A 17,673-nucleotide genomic window follows, 5' to 3' on the forward strand; every position below is an offset into this window, starting at 1 on the left:
AATTCCATTTTCATTGGTCTCCCTTATGAGTTTTTCAGGATTCATTCTTTTTCTAACCTTCTAGATTTATTCTTTTGTTCCCACTACAGATCGAATTTATTCGCGAGAACTTGTTGGCCTATTTGGAATAGGAGAAACAAACTTCGAGTGGAGGAACTAGTAATGCCATAGAACAGGTAGCATGTTCAGTTCGAAAATATCTCAAAGAATTCCAAAGGTTCCCGCCCAGCCCTTAGGTGAACCAGCAGCCTAAGAAACCAGTGTGGAAGCCCCCCAATCCAAGACAAGTGAAAACGAACTTCGATGGCGCCATATTTGAGGATTTACAAGAGGCCGGTATTGGAGTTATAATTCGTAATTCTAAAGGTGAGGTGCTGGCAGCTTTGTCAAAAAGGATCCCTACGCCCTCGTCAGTGGTTATCTTAGAATCGTTTGCAGCAAGGAGAGCAGTCCAGTTTATCCATGAAATTGGTCTACGTAGTTCCATCTTCAAACGTGACTCTACAACATCCATTAGTGCTTTGCGGGGAAGGACTTTTTTACACTTCCTCTGGTCATTTGATTAAAGACATTTTGTCTTCGACTAGCTCTTTACAGAGTTTTTCTTTCTCTCATACTTATAGGCAAAGTAATGCTTTAGTTGATGCTTTTGCCAAGAGAGCAAGACGTTTTTCTTTAGTTTGGATGGAGTCTATTCCTCTAAATCTTTATAATTGTTACTTGTCTGATTTTCAGTTTATGAAATAAAGTGGCTGTATTGGCATTCTTTTAAAAAAAAAAATTGTAGCCCATAAATATTACAAACATATCAAACAGTAAGATATGCTAAGCTCCTCTTTCTAATCATACTTCAGTGGTTGTCCACTGCTTGACTTCCCGCTTGAGTTACCCTTAAGCTCTATCATATTTGAGATGAAATATCCCAGCTGATTAAATAGTCAAATTCACGGCCAATTTAAATGTTGTATACCATCATCCGTTACATTCCAGGCTCCTTCAGCAATCTCACCAAACAGCTGTTCCCAACCCCAACTAGAGTAGCCCACGAAAAACCAAAAGTCAGCAATTGATTGATCGTCTGACTTAAACTCCTTGATTTCATGAATTGTCGCTACTTGATCAACAAAGTAGACACCTGGTAGGACTTCAGGATACTGATCTTTAGTAGCACTTCGAGTTAAAGAGACAAGAGGCATTCCGCGTATCATAAGCGGCCCCCCAAAGGACAGAGGAGCCTCTTTTAACATTTCTAACCTTTCTTCCAGTTCATGCAGAGATTCCCATCTGATATGCTTGTTGATAATTAGACCTTGAAATCCATTACTCTGATCAGCTTTCACAATGAGAATTACTGACTTATCAAATGGTTGTACGCCAAGAAGTTTTTCAGTAGCAACTAGGATAGAACCAGCCACCACATGAGGAGCCCTTTCGTGCAAGTCTTTTGATGTGTGAGATTTGATTTGATTGTATTCACCGACTCTTTCCATTTCCCTGTCTTTTAATAGGACTTCATGGGATTTGTACTTGGAAGTAGAAATTTCATCACGAATTTCAGTGGGTGACACCTCCTTGAATGGATTCTGATGCCCGCCACCTCTTTTGGCAACATTCCAAATAATGCCTAACAAAATAGACATACAAGGTCTATGAACGAGGTGAAGAAAAACCATAGAACCAGAGACCACCAACTTGTCCGTGATGCTTCAAAGAAAAAATGTTAAAAGTAAAAAGAAGGAATTAAAAATAAAGCAAAACAGCGTTTCTGTATTTCACAGGTCATTTGGAACTCCTACAGTTTCTCAGGAAACTTCTGTAAATTATTTTGTTGGAATGGAAATCAAAATGTAAGATCATTAGACATATATGACAGGTAAGTTCTATTATTTACATGAACGTACTTCCAACCAAAATAGACAGCATGCATGGCCACAATCACCTCTACTTTAACAAATGAATATAACAAGTTATTATTATCCCACCATGATCAAACTGGTGCATCAAGTACTCAATCTGACTCCACATTTTAATAACAAAACTGTACTCTGCATCCATGCTGCATTTCAAAAGGTGTGTTGTACAGCAATTGACATCAGTATCCAGTATGGAATTCGCATATACCAACCCCAGCAGTGTAATCATTGCCAAGAATTATTTATATAAAAATTAAAATTAAAATAAAAAAATAAAAAAGAAACCAACTAGCACTTGGAATTAAAGCCATAGTAGGAACACCCTTGATCTCAGCCATAAGGCCAAGAAAGGTATCTAGTAGGAATACCCACTACCACTTGGAATTGCTAAGAGAAAACAGGCAACATTTAAGTACTAAAGTTAATTTTTTCCTTCATTTGAATTGTAAATATCAATAGTTTGTCATTGAAATGTACCCTATCAAGAAAGATTACCCTTATTGCTGATAAGATTACGCGAATTGCTGCCTTGGTCAGCTATGAACCTGATTATGTCAGCTACAGCCATATCTCCATCATAGAGAATGGCATTCCGGCTTTCTGCTGGAAATAATATCAGAGCAGGATAAACTTCTCTCTGCACAGCTCAACACATCAAAAGAATATAAATAAGATGCCACATAATCTTCAATCAAAGAATGAATCTGATTGCATAACTGTTTAATAGTGTAGGCATGATAACAATAACTTGCAAGCAGGTCAAAGAGCTCCTAATCATCTACATATTACAGATGCACAAAATATTAAAAATAAAAACAAAGACCAAGGACAAGTTAATATAAATTACTTAACAACGTTTTGCAAAAACATGAAACTTTAAAGACTCATTTAGGATGCAACTGCTAAATCACATATGAAAGGCTCCAGCTTAAATTGAACTTAAGAAGCATACACATTTTTCCTAAATTACATCAATATTGGCAGGAAACTTAACTCAAGCACTTCCAATAGGTTTGATAAATGTTTAAACACTAAAGACCAGACACAGCTACCTGGTTGGACCATTTGGACAGTCAACTGACCTTAGTTCTGATCTAGTTTCCCCCTGCAACTCAAGTTTTAGTCAAATCCACTTTGGGCCATTCAACCACTCAATCAAACCACTGGACTGGTGAACTGAACTGACCTGACAGGTCAATTTTCAGAAGTGCAATGGAGAAGTTGTAAGTGGGAGAACGAGAACCCTAGACACATATCACTAGTTTTTCAAAATCTTTACCACAACTCTATATAAGATATTTGTGTATGGTTTTACAAGAAAATCATGTAGTATACAAATTTCTTTCATTCAAGTTGATGGTAAAGGATGAACTTAATCACTTAACCATTATTCTAATTGTTATGGATATAAGCTAGGGGCAAACTAGTAATATCACTGTAATCCTTTACATATAAATAATATTTTGTGTTAGGGTTAATTTATCAAGCCCTAAACACTTTTACTCTGAGAACATGGTATCAGAGCACTCAACCCATTGTAGTTGACCCTCCGACCGCCACCCATTGCTATCTATTGCCGACAACCACAATGGTAGACCCTCTTCGCCTAACCTTAGATTCAGCGACCCTAACCTGAGCTCCAACGACCATGATTTGTAGCTGGAGTCACCCAATGCTGGTGATCTTCTCGAGTCTCACAACACCGGATTGATGCCGCCTGACCACAAAGCCCATCACGGTTTTACTCACCCTCCTTTGGCGACCCACCATAGCCCTCACACTACCATTGGATTTTCCAAAATAGGGTTTCAACCATGGATTTATATGGTTTGAATCTGATTTTCTTCAATACATTTATTTTTATCTTCTGTCTTCTTTTGATAAGTTATTTTATCTTCTATTTGGGCAGCCTTAGGTTGATTTGTTGGACTAGAACTTTGTTGGTTGATGTCTAGTGGTGGATTGGGCATATTGACGTTGGTATGGATTGTTTGCTGCCTTGATTGGAATAGTTTGGTGTTGTTTCTTTTGTTGGATTTTCTTGTTGGCATAGTTTGTGGTTGATTTTGTGATAGATGTGTTGCTGTTGGATTTGCTGACTAGTTGGAGCATATCGGTGTTGAGTTTGTTTCATGGTAGTTAGTGTGGTTCTTTTTATACAGGTTCACTAACCTATTTATTTATTGTTAGTTTTGTTCTTAAGATTGCTATTATGGAGACCAAAGATAGTGTTTAGCCCACTAATTATTTCTTGCCCCCTGATATGTTATCTATTACTTTCATTTGTCTTAATGGAAGTAATTATACTCAGTGGGCATAGGTAGTCGAAGTGTTTCTCCTTGGTAGAAAGAAGTTTGATTACGTGATTAGTGAACCCCTCTATCTACGGACTCTAAATATGCTAATTGGAGAGTCAACGGTGCACAAATTAGGAGTTTCTTGTGAAATAGTATGGAGTCAAAGATTAGTTGTAGTTTGTACTGGCTGCTAAACTTGTTTGGGAATAGAAACTTTACTCTAGTGTTAACACTTTGAAGAGAATTTTTGATCTTCATCAATCTTATTTCTCAATTTCTCCCTAACTCTTAGAGATTTGTCTTTCGAAGACTAATATAACAAGTTTAAGGGTATATGTGAAGAACTCAATATTTATCGACCCATCTCATTTAATGTTAAAACTATGAAGAAACAACGAGATTATATGCATGTTACCTGCTTCCTATTTAGCTTATCTAAAATTTTGGATCCAATGAAATCACAGATTCTGGCTAGTAAAGACCTCCCTTCTTTGAGTGAAAGTTTTGGTAGACTTAGACAGGCCACATTATCTGAGTCTAATATACATTCCTTTCCTCTAATATTGATACATTACCTTCTAGTGATAAATCTGCTTTTGCCACTTCTATGGGGAGTAGTAGAGGCGATTGTGGAGGCTGAGGTCGAGGCCGTGGAGGTCATGAACAAGGGGGTCGTGGTAGAGGACGTGGCCTTCGTAAGTGACTTACTGTTATAGTGAGAATCATACGGTAGACTTTTGTATGGTAATCCCTCGGCTCACCAAGCTTGTTTTCATGCTAAAGAACCACCTTCATAGTCACTTCCACCAACATCTAGAGTAGTCTCAGATGCAGGCAACACTATGGTTTTTCAAAGATGTTTAATATTTCTTAAAATCTTGTTGGATTATTATTTAGTGTTTTATATTGTAGTTTGTGTAGAATTTAAGTCAGTCAATAAAGTCCTAATTTGAGTCAATAGTCTTATGTGACCTTTTGACTGCATGAGCTTGGAACTAGGGAGAATAATTATTATGCAAGTTGTCACTAGAGAATGTACTGCTATTTAATGTTGAGTATAGGCTGGTTGTGGACGTGTTAAACAGCCTACAGGTCATCCAGTTGATCAGAATTTTGGTGCCTATGATGTTGAGCAATTGAAGAGGAAGATTAAGTTTCTTACTCAAAGAGTAGTCGAGTTAGAAGATTCAAGATCTTTTGAAGAAGGAAAATGTTTTATGCCATCATAGTCTTTTGGAGTGGTCTCGTTGTTGGGGTTTTACTGATTGTTCTTCTCTCTCTGAGTTTTTGTCCTCCCTTAGCTTAGTTTCCTGACTTCCCTCTGTTTGTTGTGCTGTTTGTTTCTTTTATTTCTTGTTGTTCATCATCATGAACTTCTTGTATTTTTCATTTTTCTCTCATTTATAATAGTTTTCTGATTACCTATCAAAAAAAAGAAGAAGGAAAAGGGTCAAATAGTGACTTTGAGAACTTGTTTCATGGTCATGCTCCTCATAGGCAGCTACCTATTTGGGATGACAGAAGATGGGGAGATGAATATATAGCTTGAAATACCAGAATTCAGTGGTAGTTTTCAAGCTGAGGAAGCCCTTCCTGTGGATTTACTTTATTCATCTACTATTGTGACGTTGATGGATTATTGTATTCCAAACATATTTGAAGATAGTGAAAAATGCTCTAAAGAAGATATTGCGGATTGGAATTCTTCGCCAATCTATGACAAGTACCCTAATGAAGATTATAAATTGTGCAAACAAGAAGTTGAGGAAGATGATGATAGACTTTCTTTGTTCAAATACAAAAGGTTGTTGATTTTACAAAAGAGAATTATTCAAAGGTAAGATTCATTGTTGTAGCCATAGAGCAATTGGGTGTGAAGACATTATCTCTTGAGCAAAATCCACATGTTGATTTTCTTGGGGTTGACAAATATATATTCTTGATGATAAATTTGATATTGATTTTGGTCCATCAATGGAGATTAAGGGTCTTGTCCTAAAGAGATAAGTGAAGCTTTTGTGCCATGTGAATCAAAAGGGAAACAAAATCTAGGAGCTTAAGGAATAGTATAATCACTTCTTGTCTATGCATTCTAACTTTGTTGGGTTTGGTTCTACAGATACTTTGGCTCAACAAGGTACTTCCACTGCTTGTCTTGCCACTTAGGACTCTTAGGTCATTGACTCAGGTGCTACTGATCATGTGATAGGTACCTCAAGCTGACTCTCGGACCTTGGGCACTCTAGCAGTCTTCCCAATGTTACTTTGACAGATGGCTTAATCACTACAGTTTCTAGTTTGGGCATTGCCAATCTTAGTCCTAATCTTTCTCTCTTTTGTCTTATATATTCCTAATTTTCCTTTTAATCTTTTGTCGATTAGTAAGCTTATTAAACTTTTGAATTGCACTGCCATTTTTTTTATCCACTCTTTTTTTTTTTTTTTTTTATCCATTCATTGTATCTTTTAGGATCTCAAGATGGGGAGGATTCTTGGTGGAGGGCATGAAGACGATGGACTTTACTATTTGGATCGGCATGGTTCTTCCAGTTTTGTGGCTTCTCACTTGTCTATCTCACCTCTTCAGCATCATTGTTGCCTTGGTAATCCATCTCTCTAGAATTTGAAGTTGTTAGCCCCATCATTTTATTAGATTGAGTCCTAACAATGTAAAGCATGTCAATTGGGCAAACACCATAGGGTGCCTTTTATCTCTAGGTGTGAGAGCCGTGTCAGTAGTCCTTTTTATTTATTTCATTTTGATATTTGGGGTCTAATAAACACTCCCACATTGTTGGGATTTAGATGTTTTGTCAATTTTTTATCTTATGAAAGAATGGTCTGAAATGTTATCAATTTTCAAACCATTTTTTACGGGAATAAAGACTCAATTAAATGCTTTACTTCGTATTTTTCGGTCTGATAATGCTCATGAATATTTTCATGCATCTTTGTCTCAATTTTTTGATGATCATGATATAATTCACTGATCTTCATGCCCCCATACTCCATAACAAAATAGCGTTTTTGAATGCAAAATGCATCATTTATTAGAGGTCACTCGTGTCCTATTGTTTCATATGCATGTTCCCAAATCATACTGGAGTGATGTTGTGCTAATTGCCTGTCACTTGATTAATCGCATGCCATCCACTGTTCTAGGTGGTCAGATCCCCTATGTTGTGCTTTCTCCTAATGCATCTTTGTTTCATCTACCTCCTAAGATCTTTTGGTTGTGTGCTATGTTCATATCTTAGGTCCAGGGAGCAATAAACTTGATCCTAGATGAATTTAATGTGTTTTTCTCATGTATTCTTGTACTAAAAAAGGATACCGATGTTACATACCTACTCTTTGTCATAGTTTCATTTTGATATATGTCGCCTTTGATGAGTCTCAATCCTGTTTCTTTCCTTTGGTTGGTAGTGATAGTTCTCTTCGTTGTCTTCCTCGCTTATTGCCTATGTCTCCTATTGAATCTCATTCTCAAAAACTGCTCCAGGTGTATCATAGTTGGCAGAAGCCTCCAACAAAGATTTCTTCCCCACCTAGTGATCCACCTCCTGACCTTGACTCTCTTACAATTGCTCTACGCAAAGGTAAGCGTACTTGTACCTCTCACCCTATCTCTTAATTTCTCTTATGGCCATTTGTCTTCATCTATCCATGCTTTTACCACGTCCTTGAATTTTGTTGTTGTTCCTAAGTATGTCCAGGAGGTTATGTCCATCCCTGGTTGGAAGTCTGTTATGGAAGCAAAAATGTCCACCCAGTCTCAAAAATGCTACTTAGTCTTTGGTTGTTAGGTGTATACAATAAAGTACTTGCCTGGTGGTTCTAATGAGCATTTGAAGGCTTGCTTGGTTGCCAAAGGGTATACCTAGATATACGCTGTTGATTATGCAGACAAATTCTCGCCTGTTGCTAAAATTTCTTCTGTCTGAATTTTGATCTCCTTTGCTACTAATTTGGTTGGCCACTGTTTTAGTTAGACATTATAAATGCCTTCTTGAATGGTGATTTGAAGGAAGAGGTGCATACGGAGCAACCACTTGGGTTTTTTTTCTTCTAAGGGGAGTTTGGAAAGGTGTGTAGGTTGCACAAGGCCATCTATGGTCTAAAACAATCTCTTGGAGCTTGGTTTGGTAAATTTAGTGAAGCCATGTTAAATTTTGGATTGCAACGTTGCCAATCTAATCTCTGAGTTTTCTCATACCTTTGCAAGAGGAAAGATATTGTAGATAGTATATATTGATGATATTATAATCACTGGTAATGACAGGAAGGTTATTGATGATTTGACGAGATACCATCAAAACTCCTTTAGAATTAAGGATCTGGGTAAACTTTGTTAATTCTTGGGTATTGAGATAGCACGATCTAAAGAAGGAAGCAGTTTATCACGAAGAAAGTATATGTTGGATATTTTGGAAGAAACTAACTTGTTAGGATCTAAACTAGTGGAGACTCCTATGGATTCTAATGTCAAATTTTATGAAGATTAGGGGGAGCTATTATCTAATCCTAAGAGATATCATCATTTGGTTGGAAAACTAAATTATCTCAAAATTATTCGCCCAAATATATCATTTGCAGTCAGTGTTGTGAGCCATTATATGAAAGATCCTTGCCTTCCACATTGGGAGGCAGTTATTCGAATTGTGAGGTACCTTAAAGCACATCCAGGTTGGTCTTTTGCATAAAGCTAATGGTCACCAAAGGGTAGAAGCCTATACTAATGCTAATTGGGCAGGATCACTGTCAGATAGAAAATCCACTACTAGGTATTGCATTTTTCTAGGAGGAAACCTGATTTCTTGGAAAAGTAAGAACTAGATTGTTGTTGCCAACTCTAGTGCAGAGGTTGAGTATAAAGCCATGGCACACACATCATGTGAACTTATGTGGATTAAGCTTTTACTTTGAGGAATTAAAATGTGAGCTTATGTGGATTAGGAATTTACTTAAGGAATTAAAATTTGTTGTGAAGGTGCCTATGACTATGCATTGTGATAATCAAGCAACAATTCACATTGCCTCCAATCTTGTGTTCCATGAGCAAATCAAGCACATAGAAGTAGATTGTCATATTACTTGGCAAAAAGTAGAAGATGGTGTAATTGTTACTCCATATGTTTCTAGAAGAGTCCAAATTGCTGATAAGTTAACCAAAGCTTTATGTAAGACTCGTTTGGGTTTATTATGTAACAAGCTAGGATTGTATGATATATAAACTCTCCCGCTTGAGGGGGAGTGTTATGGGAATAAGCTAGGGGAAAAATAGTAACATCATTGTACTTCTTTATATATAAATAATATTTTGTGTTAGGTTTAACTTATCAAATCCTAAACACTTTTACTCTGACAACACTAACAATATTAGAAATGATAAATTTTATATTGATAAATACTTAAATTTATTTAAGACATTACAGTCAACAACTATCGATTTGACGGTTGAACCTTTGACCCTAAATATTTTTATTGGTAAGCTACCAATAAAGTTAGCGATTCTTGAACCCATGACATTATCATCAGCCTCATTCTTAAGGGGGGATGAAGTGCCTCTAAGCTAGATCCCTTTGGCTAACATTCTCACTTTCTTGTTTATTGGATAGTATGGTTTTTAAAGCATTGGGTTTGAAAACGTGAAAAGCAACTGGAAACTACCCACCCATAACTTCAAAGCAAGAAGACAAAGGCAAAGGAAAAGCCTGAGAATTGATGTTAATATAGGATAGGTTCTAATTTTCATTAGATTTCCTGTTTCATTGGGTACACTTTTAACATCTCATCATCAATTGTTAAGCGAGAGAATAATATGATTTTCAAAATTTTAATAATAAAATAGTGATTTAAAGTTTAAGGAATTTTGGTAATAGAATTTCATCTAGAATAGAATTAGCTTAATAATCTTAAATGTATATATACTGCACTGAGGACTCTTTTATTATACATGTGGCATAAAGGTGGAATATCCATTTGTTACAACCATTGCCTCCAGGACCCAACTTTTAATGGTAGATGAACAGAATAATTTGAAATAAATAAAGACATTAATTTTCTTTTAAAAATTTCAAGCTTCTAATATAGAATTTTAATCAAAATAGTAATTTAAAGTTATTGGAATTCTGGTAATAGAGTTTGATCTATGAAAGAATTAGCTTTATAATTCTACTGTGGTGAGAACTCTTTTATTATACATTTGGCACGAGATGATGGTACACCCACTTGTCACAACCACAACTTATTTTATATCTAAAAAATGAACATAATAAAACAAAATTTACCAAAATGCAAACTTGACACAAACTCAAATGAGAAATATAATTTCCAACCAGAAACTAACTAACTATGCCCACCATTATCCTTGGCTCTAACCTCACCCAAACTCATTATAAGCTTCTGTTTGAAATCCACAAACCCCAAATATTGTCTTCAGGGGAGCAGCTAAACAAATGTCCACTAGCCTCACATAGAATGCTGCTCCTCTTTGCCATATGTAAACACTTCGACGAGAAAGGATGAATCATACTTCCAATGGTGTTCAAAAGCCTATAATTGAGATCAAATCTGTCTTATTGCATTCTTTGTATGAGCAATCAGCCGTCATATGAGGGATTTCTACTCCTTTTGTTGATTTTTTATCGACTACATATATTTTAAATTGTAATTTTTTCCAGGATTCTCTTTATACATCCTCTGTACAAGAGTTTCTTTCTCAATATATATATATATAAGAAATAAATTTTATTAGAAAAAATTCAACAAGTACCCCAAGAGTATACTAGCTGAAAGTTACACAACAGCTCTAAAATTACAATGATCAATAAGCTCAAATCAAGAAGAGATGCATATAATGCAAATCAAGTTCTTAAACTACATGATTAAAAAATAGAAAGTTCTTAAGATACACAGGTCAACAAAAATCTCTACTTTGAAAGTCAACCTTCTAAAATACTTATAAAAAAATAAAATGAATCAATTTTCTAAAATGGAAACTAACTTATTCTGAATGTTGATTGATAATAGTAAAACTTTTAAAGTTCTGAAAAATAATGAGGGAAATCAGTGACAAGGGACCTCTAGGCTCTAGCATGCATTTGCACCTTCAAAAGCACCAAAAAAACAAAAAAGTAAAATTTATTGATATCAAAACTACATCATTTCTCAATATACAACATGACAAATATACACAATCAAAGATTCAACACCAAAAAAACAGAAAAATAATAGCCAAAGAAGAAAGTGAAAATTTGTGCCAATCAAGTATCAAATTTTGGTTTATAAAAAATGCAGTAAAGCATCAGATGTTGGAGAAGATCATAACCTTCAAACATAAATTGCATAAAATAATGAAGATACAAGAAAAATATACAAAAATTAATATGGATACCCCAAACAAACCTGATCCATTGATTTGAGTATCAAACTGCAATCATTCAATGTGCAATCCATTAAATAGATCAGTGGAAGTTCAACCAGGGCATCCTTCAAGTTGTCTGCCACACAAATGGCCAATTGTCAATATGTGCGATTAATAGAAAGTAAATTCTAACATTCCTATTCCATTTCTTAATTCAAGGGAAAACTTTACTGAGAAAACAAATGCAAAAAAACCAAAAGTAACTAAATAATTAGGGGGTCAAAAGAAGTAATTGAATGTTTGTGGACTAAATTGTGAGTGGACAAAAGCAAATGGGGTAAAATATCATTTTCCTTTTTTTAATTGTCAAATACTATATATCTTATGCACCCTTATAATATTGAATCCTCAAACCTAACCTTCACCCCTTGTTAAGAGGAACAGGAGATGCCATTTGGACAAGAGACAACTGGCTAAATTTATAAATATGTCCATCATACAAAAGACAGCTGTTGTACTTTAGTGTAGAAGTTGAAAATCCATGGACAAAACTCTATCCAGTATTCCCCATTGTTTATATCAACTCAAAGTTAATAAAGGTAAATTATTGACCTACTAGTTTACTAAATGCTATGAAAATATTTGTCATATGAACCAATGAAAGATGCATCTACTTTTTCCAAGGCAAGAAAAAGGAGATAGTAATGTCAATTTTTAAAAAACATTTTACCAGGCACTTACCACCATTAAACACCTTTTCTCCATTCCTTGATCCACTCCTTAACACATTCATGTAACCCTTCACAGCCCGATAAACCTCACGAACAACCAATTCCATTCTCTGACAAAACCCACACCAACTATTGCTAAAAAGGACCAACACATCCCTATTCCATGCATGGACCACATTGTTGGTGTTAGATTGATTAACACCAAGAACCAGCTCAGACAATCTATGAATCGTAATTTGAGGGATTGAATCCACCTCGTGAAAATCCACATTAACAAATGGAGGGACAGTGGCCTCCCTAGGGCTTCGAATAATGGATTCAGACAGTTGATATGGAGGAAGAGTCCCATTAAGAAAACCAGAGAGAAAATCAGCCAGTGAAGAGTAGCTGAAATCTGACTCTTGGGGTAATACATAATGCTGCTGCAAAAGGGGATCAATTATTACCAAGGATGGAATGTTTGAGCCACCGGTCAGAGCTCTAAGTAACCGATAGTTGCCATCAGAAAAGAAAAAGGAACCCTCAAAGCCTTGAAAGTGAAGCTGTTGCTCCCTTAAGTTGTCCACCAACAAAAAACCTTTTTCTTCCAAGACTGCATCTTCAGAGCTCTTTTCTTCAACCACTACATTTTCAAAACTTTTTTCTTCCACTACCAAATCTTGAGCAGTGGCAACTTCTTCAAGAGCGGTTACAGATTGGTGAGCTTCTAATGATATTAACTGCTTACTTTTATCATCATAAAAAGCCGTCTTCTCTTCATCATACTCAGAAGAAGGCTCACCATCTGTGAGTTCAGAACTTTCCTCATTCATCTTAGCAGATAAACTTGCCCTTTGTGGCAATTGATCTTTATCTAAATCAACACTGTTTGAGACAAGGCCTTCCTTAAACACTGCAGGTGACACTTGATTAGACTGAACTGCATCCGATGGTAATGTATTTACTGACTTAATGTCAACATCATCAGATAAAAGTTGGAAACCCAATTCCTTTGCAAGGGAGCTTAATTTACCTTCTTTATTTTGCCGAAGAAGGTGTGCTAGGATCTTATGCAAGGAACTACCTTCTTGATCTGAAGATATTTTATCCAAAGTGACATGTTTATCCTCATTTAGGATCATGATAGTAGACAGCTTCTCTTTTAATTTAATCTTCTGAGCTGTCAGAGATAGTTTTAATCTAGGATGTTTAGATTTACCACCCCATGCTTGATAATATTGGACTGAGGATTTCTCAGGCTTGGCCCTCTTAGGCTCACCCATCTGATATGAAATATGATAGTGCAGTGCCAGTTCTCTAAAAGTATCAAGAGCCTCTTTGCCCTTTCCTCTGGTTTCAGACGAGTCAGATGATCTATCCACAAATAAAAGTATTGATGGCTTATTTGCAGGTAAAACAGGCTCAATATCATGCCTATCACCTTCCAGCTACATTATGAAAAGAGACAACTATGGTATTAATGAATGAAACATGCTAGCAAAGAAATTACTAAGAAAAAAAAATGTATGGGGGAAATGAACAAAATAAAAAAGGGAACAAACATGTAGAAAATTAGGACACAGGTACAGCAATGATCCGTATATTAATTAATTAATTTTTTTTTTTTTCAAAGCTTATAAAATTTTTTTATAACAAAAATATTATTTGTTTTTAAATAATTGTTAATTTTTTTTTTAGAAGAATATTAAAGCCTAGCTACTAATAATATATATACGTGTCTACTGTCTACCTAGGTAATGAAAAAAAAAATGTAAAAAGTTACAAGTTTAATTACTTACGTGGCAGTGGCATGATGGGTGGTGGACTTTAACTCATTATAGACAAAAATTTAAAAAGAAGACCTCTTTACCTTTTTTGTTCACGTCTTCATGTGTGAGGTGGACAAAACAAGGAAAAAAGAGAAATAGATATAAGAAGCTGGGACATGCGTGCAGCCAGAGGAGAAAGAAGAAGAAGAAGCTGGGCTGCTGAAGAAGAAGAAGAGGGAGAAGATCAGCATGAGAGACTATAAAAAGAAGAAGAAGAATAAGAAGAGGAGGAGAAAAGAGAGATAGATCTATGAAGCTGGGCTGCTGAAGAAAAAGATCGGCATGAGAGACTACAAGTGGGTACAGTACAATGCGTTTCAGCTTTTTTTTTTTTTTTTGGCACATGCCGTGTCGCAACCGTGTCCCCGCGATGTCCTTGCAGTGTCCATCATTTTTTCAAAAATTGAAAAAATAAAAAACAGCTAGGACACACGTGCCGCAGTGTCCAACGTGTGTCCCATGTCCGATATGTGTCTAACATGAACACAGCATCCTAAATGCCATATCCATGCTTTCTAGCCCATAACCCACACCATTGATGAGACTTTCTGTGTTCAAGTACAAAAGGTTATTGATTTTATTGATTACAATCATAAGTTGGGACAATTGGTTTGTTCAGTAGTAGATGAGTTCTCTATTGATGAACGAAGTTTCAATCTACTAAAGCTTGAACTTGAACACATTCAACACTATGATTTCATTGGGGTTGATGAGCTTCTCTCAAATTTTCCTGGTAGTACAGTTAATATTAATTTGGAAAGATTAATGGAACACATTCCTAATCCTTTTTGGGAGGATTTTATTGAAGAAGAATTAATAGAGGTGAACAAGAGGCGTGAAAGAGTGATTTTAAGTAGCCTTTGTGGAGGGAGGCAACATGAAGTTTATAAACGCATGCATACAACATAGATGTGTAGAAGTAAAATCTATAACACACAATTACTATAACTCTTCCACAAAACTTAAGTTCTACAAGAATACTAGGCTAGTAGCTAAACGAATAGAGAAAACCTCTCAAAACAAATTTTTATTAATAATCCACCTCCCTATAACGAGTATTTTTAGGAATAGAATTTCTCCTATTCCTTTTAGGAAAAGAAATAATAAACCAACATCTACTAGAGAGAGAAAAACAACTTCACTAGGAAAAGAAAGACAAATAAAATCCTAATTCAACTAGAAAAAAATCTTAACTTGAAAGAGCAAATAATCCTAATTCCATTAGGAAAGAGAAAACAACATAAATTATTAAAAATTTCTTCTTCTCCCATAATGGGAGGGGAGCCACTGTGAGTTTTTGTAAAATGTGTTACCAAATTTTAAAGGTAAAACATTTTATAACTTTTTATAAAGGATTTTACGGTCAAATGAGATGCTGAACAAATGAAGCTTAAATGAACCCCATGGAAAAAGAAGGGGCCCTCAGCTTGTATATGAAGGATGAGATAAAAGATTATGCGCATCATGATCTTCTAAATTTTTTTCAGATGAGTAATTAAAATCTGTAACCACTTTGATGAAACATGCTAGGCCAAGCCAGCTCCTACTGAACTCAACTTGAATTGAATCAGCACGGTTTTAGCCACACATAATTTTTGGCAAAAGATAACATGACACAAAGAAACCTCGTATAAGACTAGAATCAACAGCAAGTAAAGAGCAAACTGATTAAAATTACCTCCATAACAACAGAACTATCCATCTGTAAAACATCCTTGAGGTCATCCTCTTCTTTAAGAATCCTTGAACATGTGGGACATCCAGCAACATGAAGTACTGCTAACCATGAACTAGAATCTTCAAGACCAAGAGACGAAAGCATTGATCTTTCTGATACCAAACCAAATCTATGCCTTTCAGGGGCCAGGAAAAACTCTCTTGCAACATTCATAAACTTCGAGAAGAAAGACTCAAACTGCTGAAATTCTTGTAAGGTACAAGATGATATAACACCAGAGCTTACATTCTCAACCTCCTCGAAGGAAGCAGTTTCATTTACCGAGCTGAATTGCCCAAGCCAAGGAACTCCGTTGAAACTATTTTCAACACCACATTTCAATATTTCATCCCCTGATTTTATAAAAGAAGGAAAAGGTGACAAACATATTAGTTTTGTTTTATTTTCACTTCAAAATCAGTCCCATAACGATGTGCAATTAGAAACTACCAGCCACCTTCTGATTATTCTTCCTTGTATCTGCCAGTGTTTGATTTGCCTCTGCATTAAAGTCATTTCCAAGAAGATCTTCTACAAAGAAAACTATTGTCAGTATCATGAAAGGACAAATTAACCCTGCAAAACCACATAGTTTCCAATAGAGACACTTCCTATCTTACCATAACTTTTGTTTCCACTACCCCAAAAAAGTTGATGAGGTTCATAATCAACAATAGTGTTGCTAATGGAAAATCCTCCCTCCCCTTGTACGAGCAAGGTGGAGATTGGGATCATGGCTTCAAAACCTAACGGGTGTGTGTGTAACTAACCAGTATTGAAGTAAACTTAAAGAAACACGAAGCGGAACTTGATTACTTGAAACAAAAACTCATAAAAGCAGCTAATCACAATTACTACAAAAAATATTTAAGGTTTTCTGAAAAATAATGAATATCTCTTTTTTTTTTTTTTGGTTGGGAAAATTCAATAGTTACAATGGGGGAGGTGGGATTTGAATCCTGAATGTAATGGGCACAGCAAGAGGTGGCAAGCAGTTGAGTTACAACACTCTTGGGCGGCTGGTAGAACATAAAAATGTTAAAATTTAAAAATGTTCAAATGTGAGACTAACCTTGCACACCAACACCAAAATGATTAATGTTGTGGTTGGCCAGCAAATTAGGAGTCCATCCGCAAAATTCGAGGAGAAGTAAGGCCTTGTCAGTTGAAGCAAGAAAAGAGTTCAAGTGGTCAGGAGTGTTGAGGAGGGGAGGTTGAGGTTGAGGTTGATTGGAGCTGGAGTTGGAGTTGGAGATATGGGGTAAGAGTGAAGACAAAATATTGAGTGCACGAAATGGTCCTCGATATTTGTAAGATACAGAATGGAGGTAGAATAAAATGGTAATTTCCTCCTCCTCCTCATTAGGAGGAACAGCAGCAGCAGCAATAATAGCATCTGCTAGCATCTTCTCCGTATTTCTAAACATAAACATCAACTTCAAGGATCTAAACTCCTCCTGTTGTCTATCAGAAACCACATGTGCTACTTCTTTCATAAGGGAACGAGACTCACCAGACCCTGTGCAATCAATTTTTTAAGATAACAATACAATTAATCATCATAATCAATTACAACATTGTTAATCAAATCATACATACAGGGAAGAGTGATGAAGAGGAGGATATAAGGGTTTTGTCGGATCTGAGAAGAGAAGTTTTGTTTGGTTAGGAGCTGCCATTCCGATGATGATTCACTATCAACCACGGCTACAACAACAACCAACAACAATAACAACACCACCACCAATTTGGCTTCCTTCATCGCACTCTCGCCCTCGCACTCTCTCAAACACCAGTTCGGTGGGCTTTTGTTTTGTCTACTGCACTCCTCCACTTCGGGG

At 36.0% G+C, this 17,673-nt stretch overlaps 1 protein-coding gene across 4 annotated transcripts; it reads right to left on the reverse strand.

Annotated features, from left to right (window-relative positions):
• Positions 1 to 656: 656 nt before the first annotated feature.
• Positions 657 to 17,665, reverse strand: LOC126717922 (uncharacterized). Of its 4 annotated transcripts, XM_050419916.1 has the most exons (9): positions 17,432 to 17,665; positions 16,905 to 17,351; positions 16,283 to 16,363; positions 15,794 to 16,185; positions 13,320 to 13,734; positions 12,318 to 13,199; positions 11,618 to 11,712; positions 2,409 to 2,550; positions 657 to 1,624 (listed from the first exon to the last, which is right to left on the reverse strand). In XM_050419916.1, the coding sequence occupies exons 1-9, from the start codon at positions 17,592 to 17,594 to the stop codon at positions 945 to 947; spliced, it is 3,297 nt and encodes a 1,098-aa protein (XP_050275873.1). In that variant the 5' UTR covers positions 17,595 to 17,665; the 3' UTR covers positions 657 to 944. The 4 variants fall into 4 exon arrangements, with proteins under 4 accessions (XP_050275873.1, XP_050275872.1, XP_050275871.1 ...); XM_050419915.1 differs by having other exon boundaries at positions 12,318 to 13,734; positions 16,283 to 16,360; XM_050419914.1 differs by having other exon boundaries at positions 12,318 to 13,734.
• Positions 17,666 to 17,673: the final 8 nt, after the last annotated feature.

Source organism: Quercus robur, chromosome 3 (assembly GCF_932294415.1).
Source record: "Quercus robur chromosome 3, dhQueRobu3.1, whole genome shotgun sequence".
Lineage (NCBI taxonomy): Eukaryota > Viridiplantae > Streptophyta > Magnoliopsida > Fagales > Fagaceae > Quercus > Quercus robur.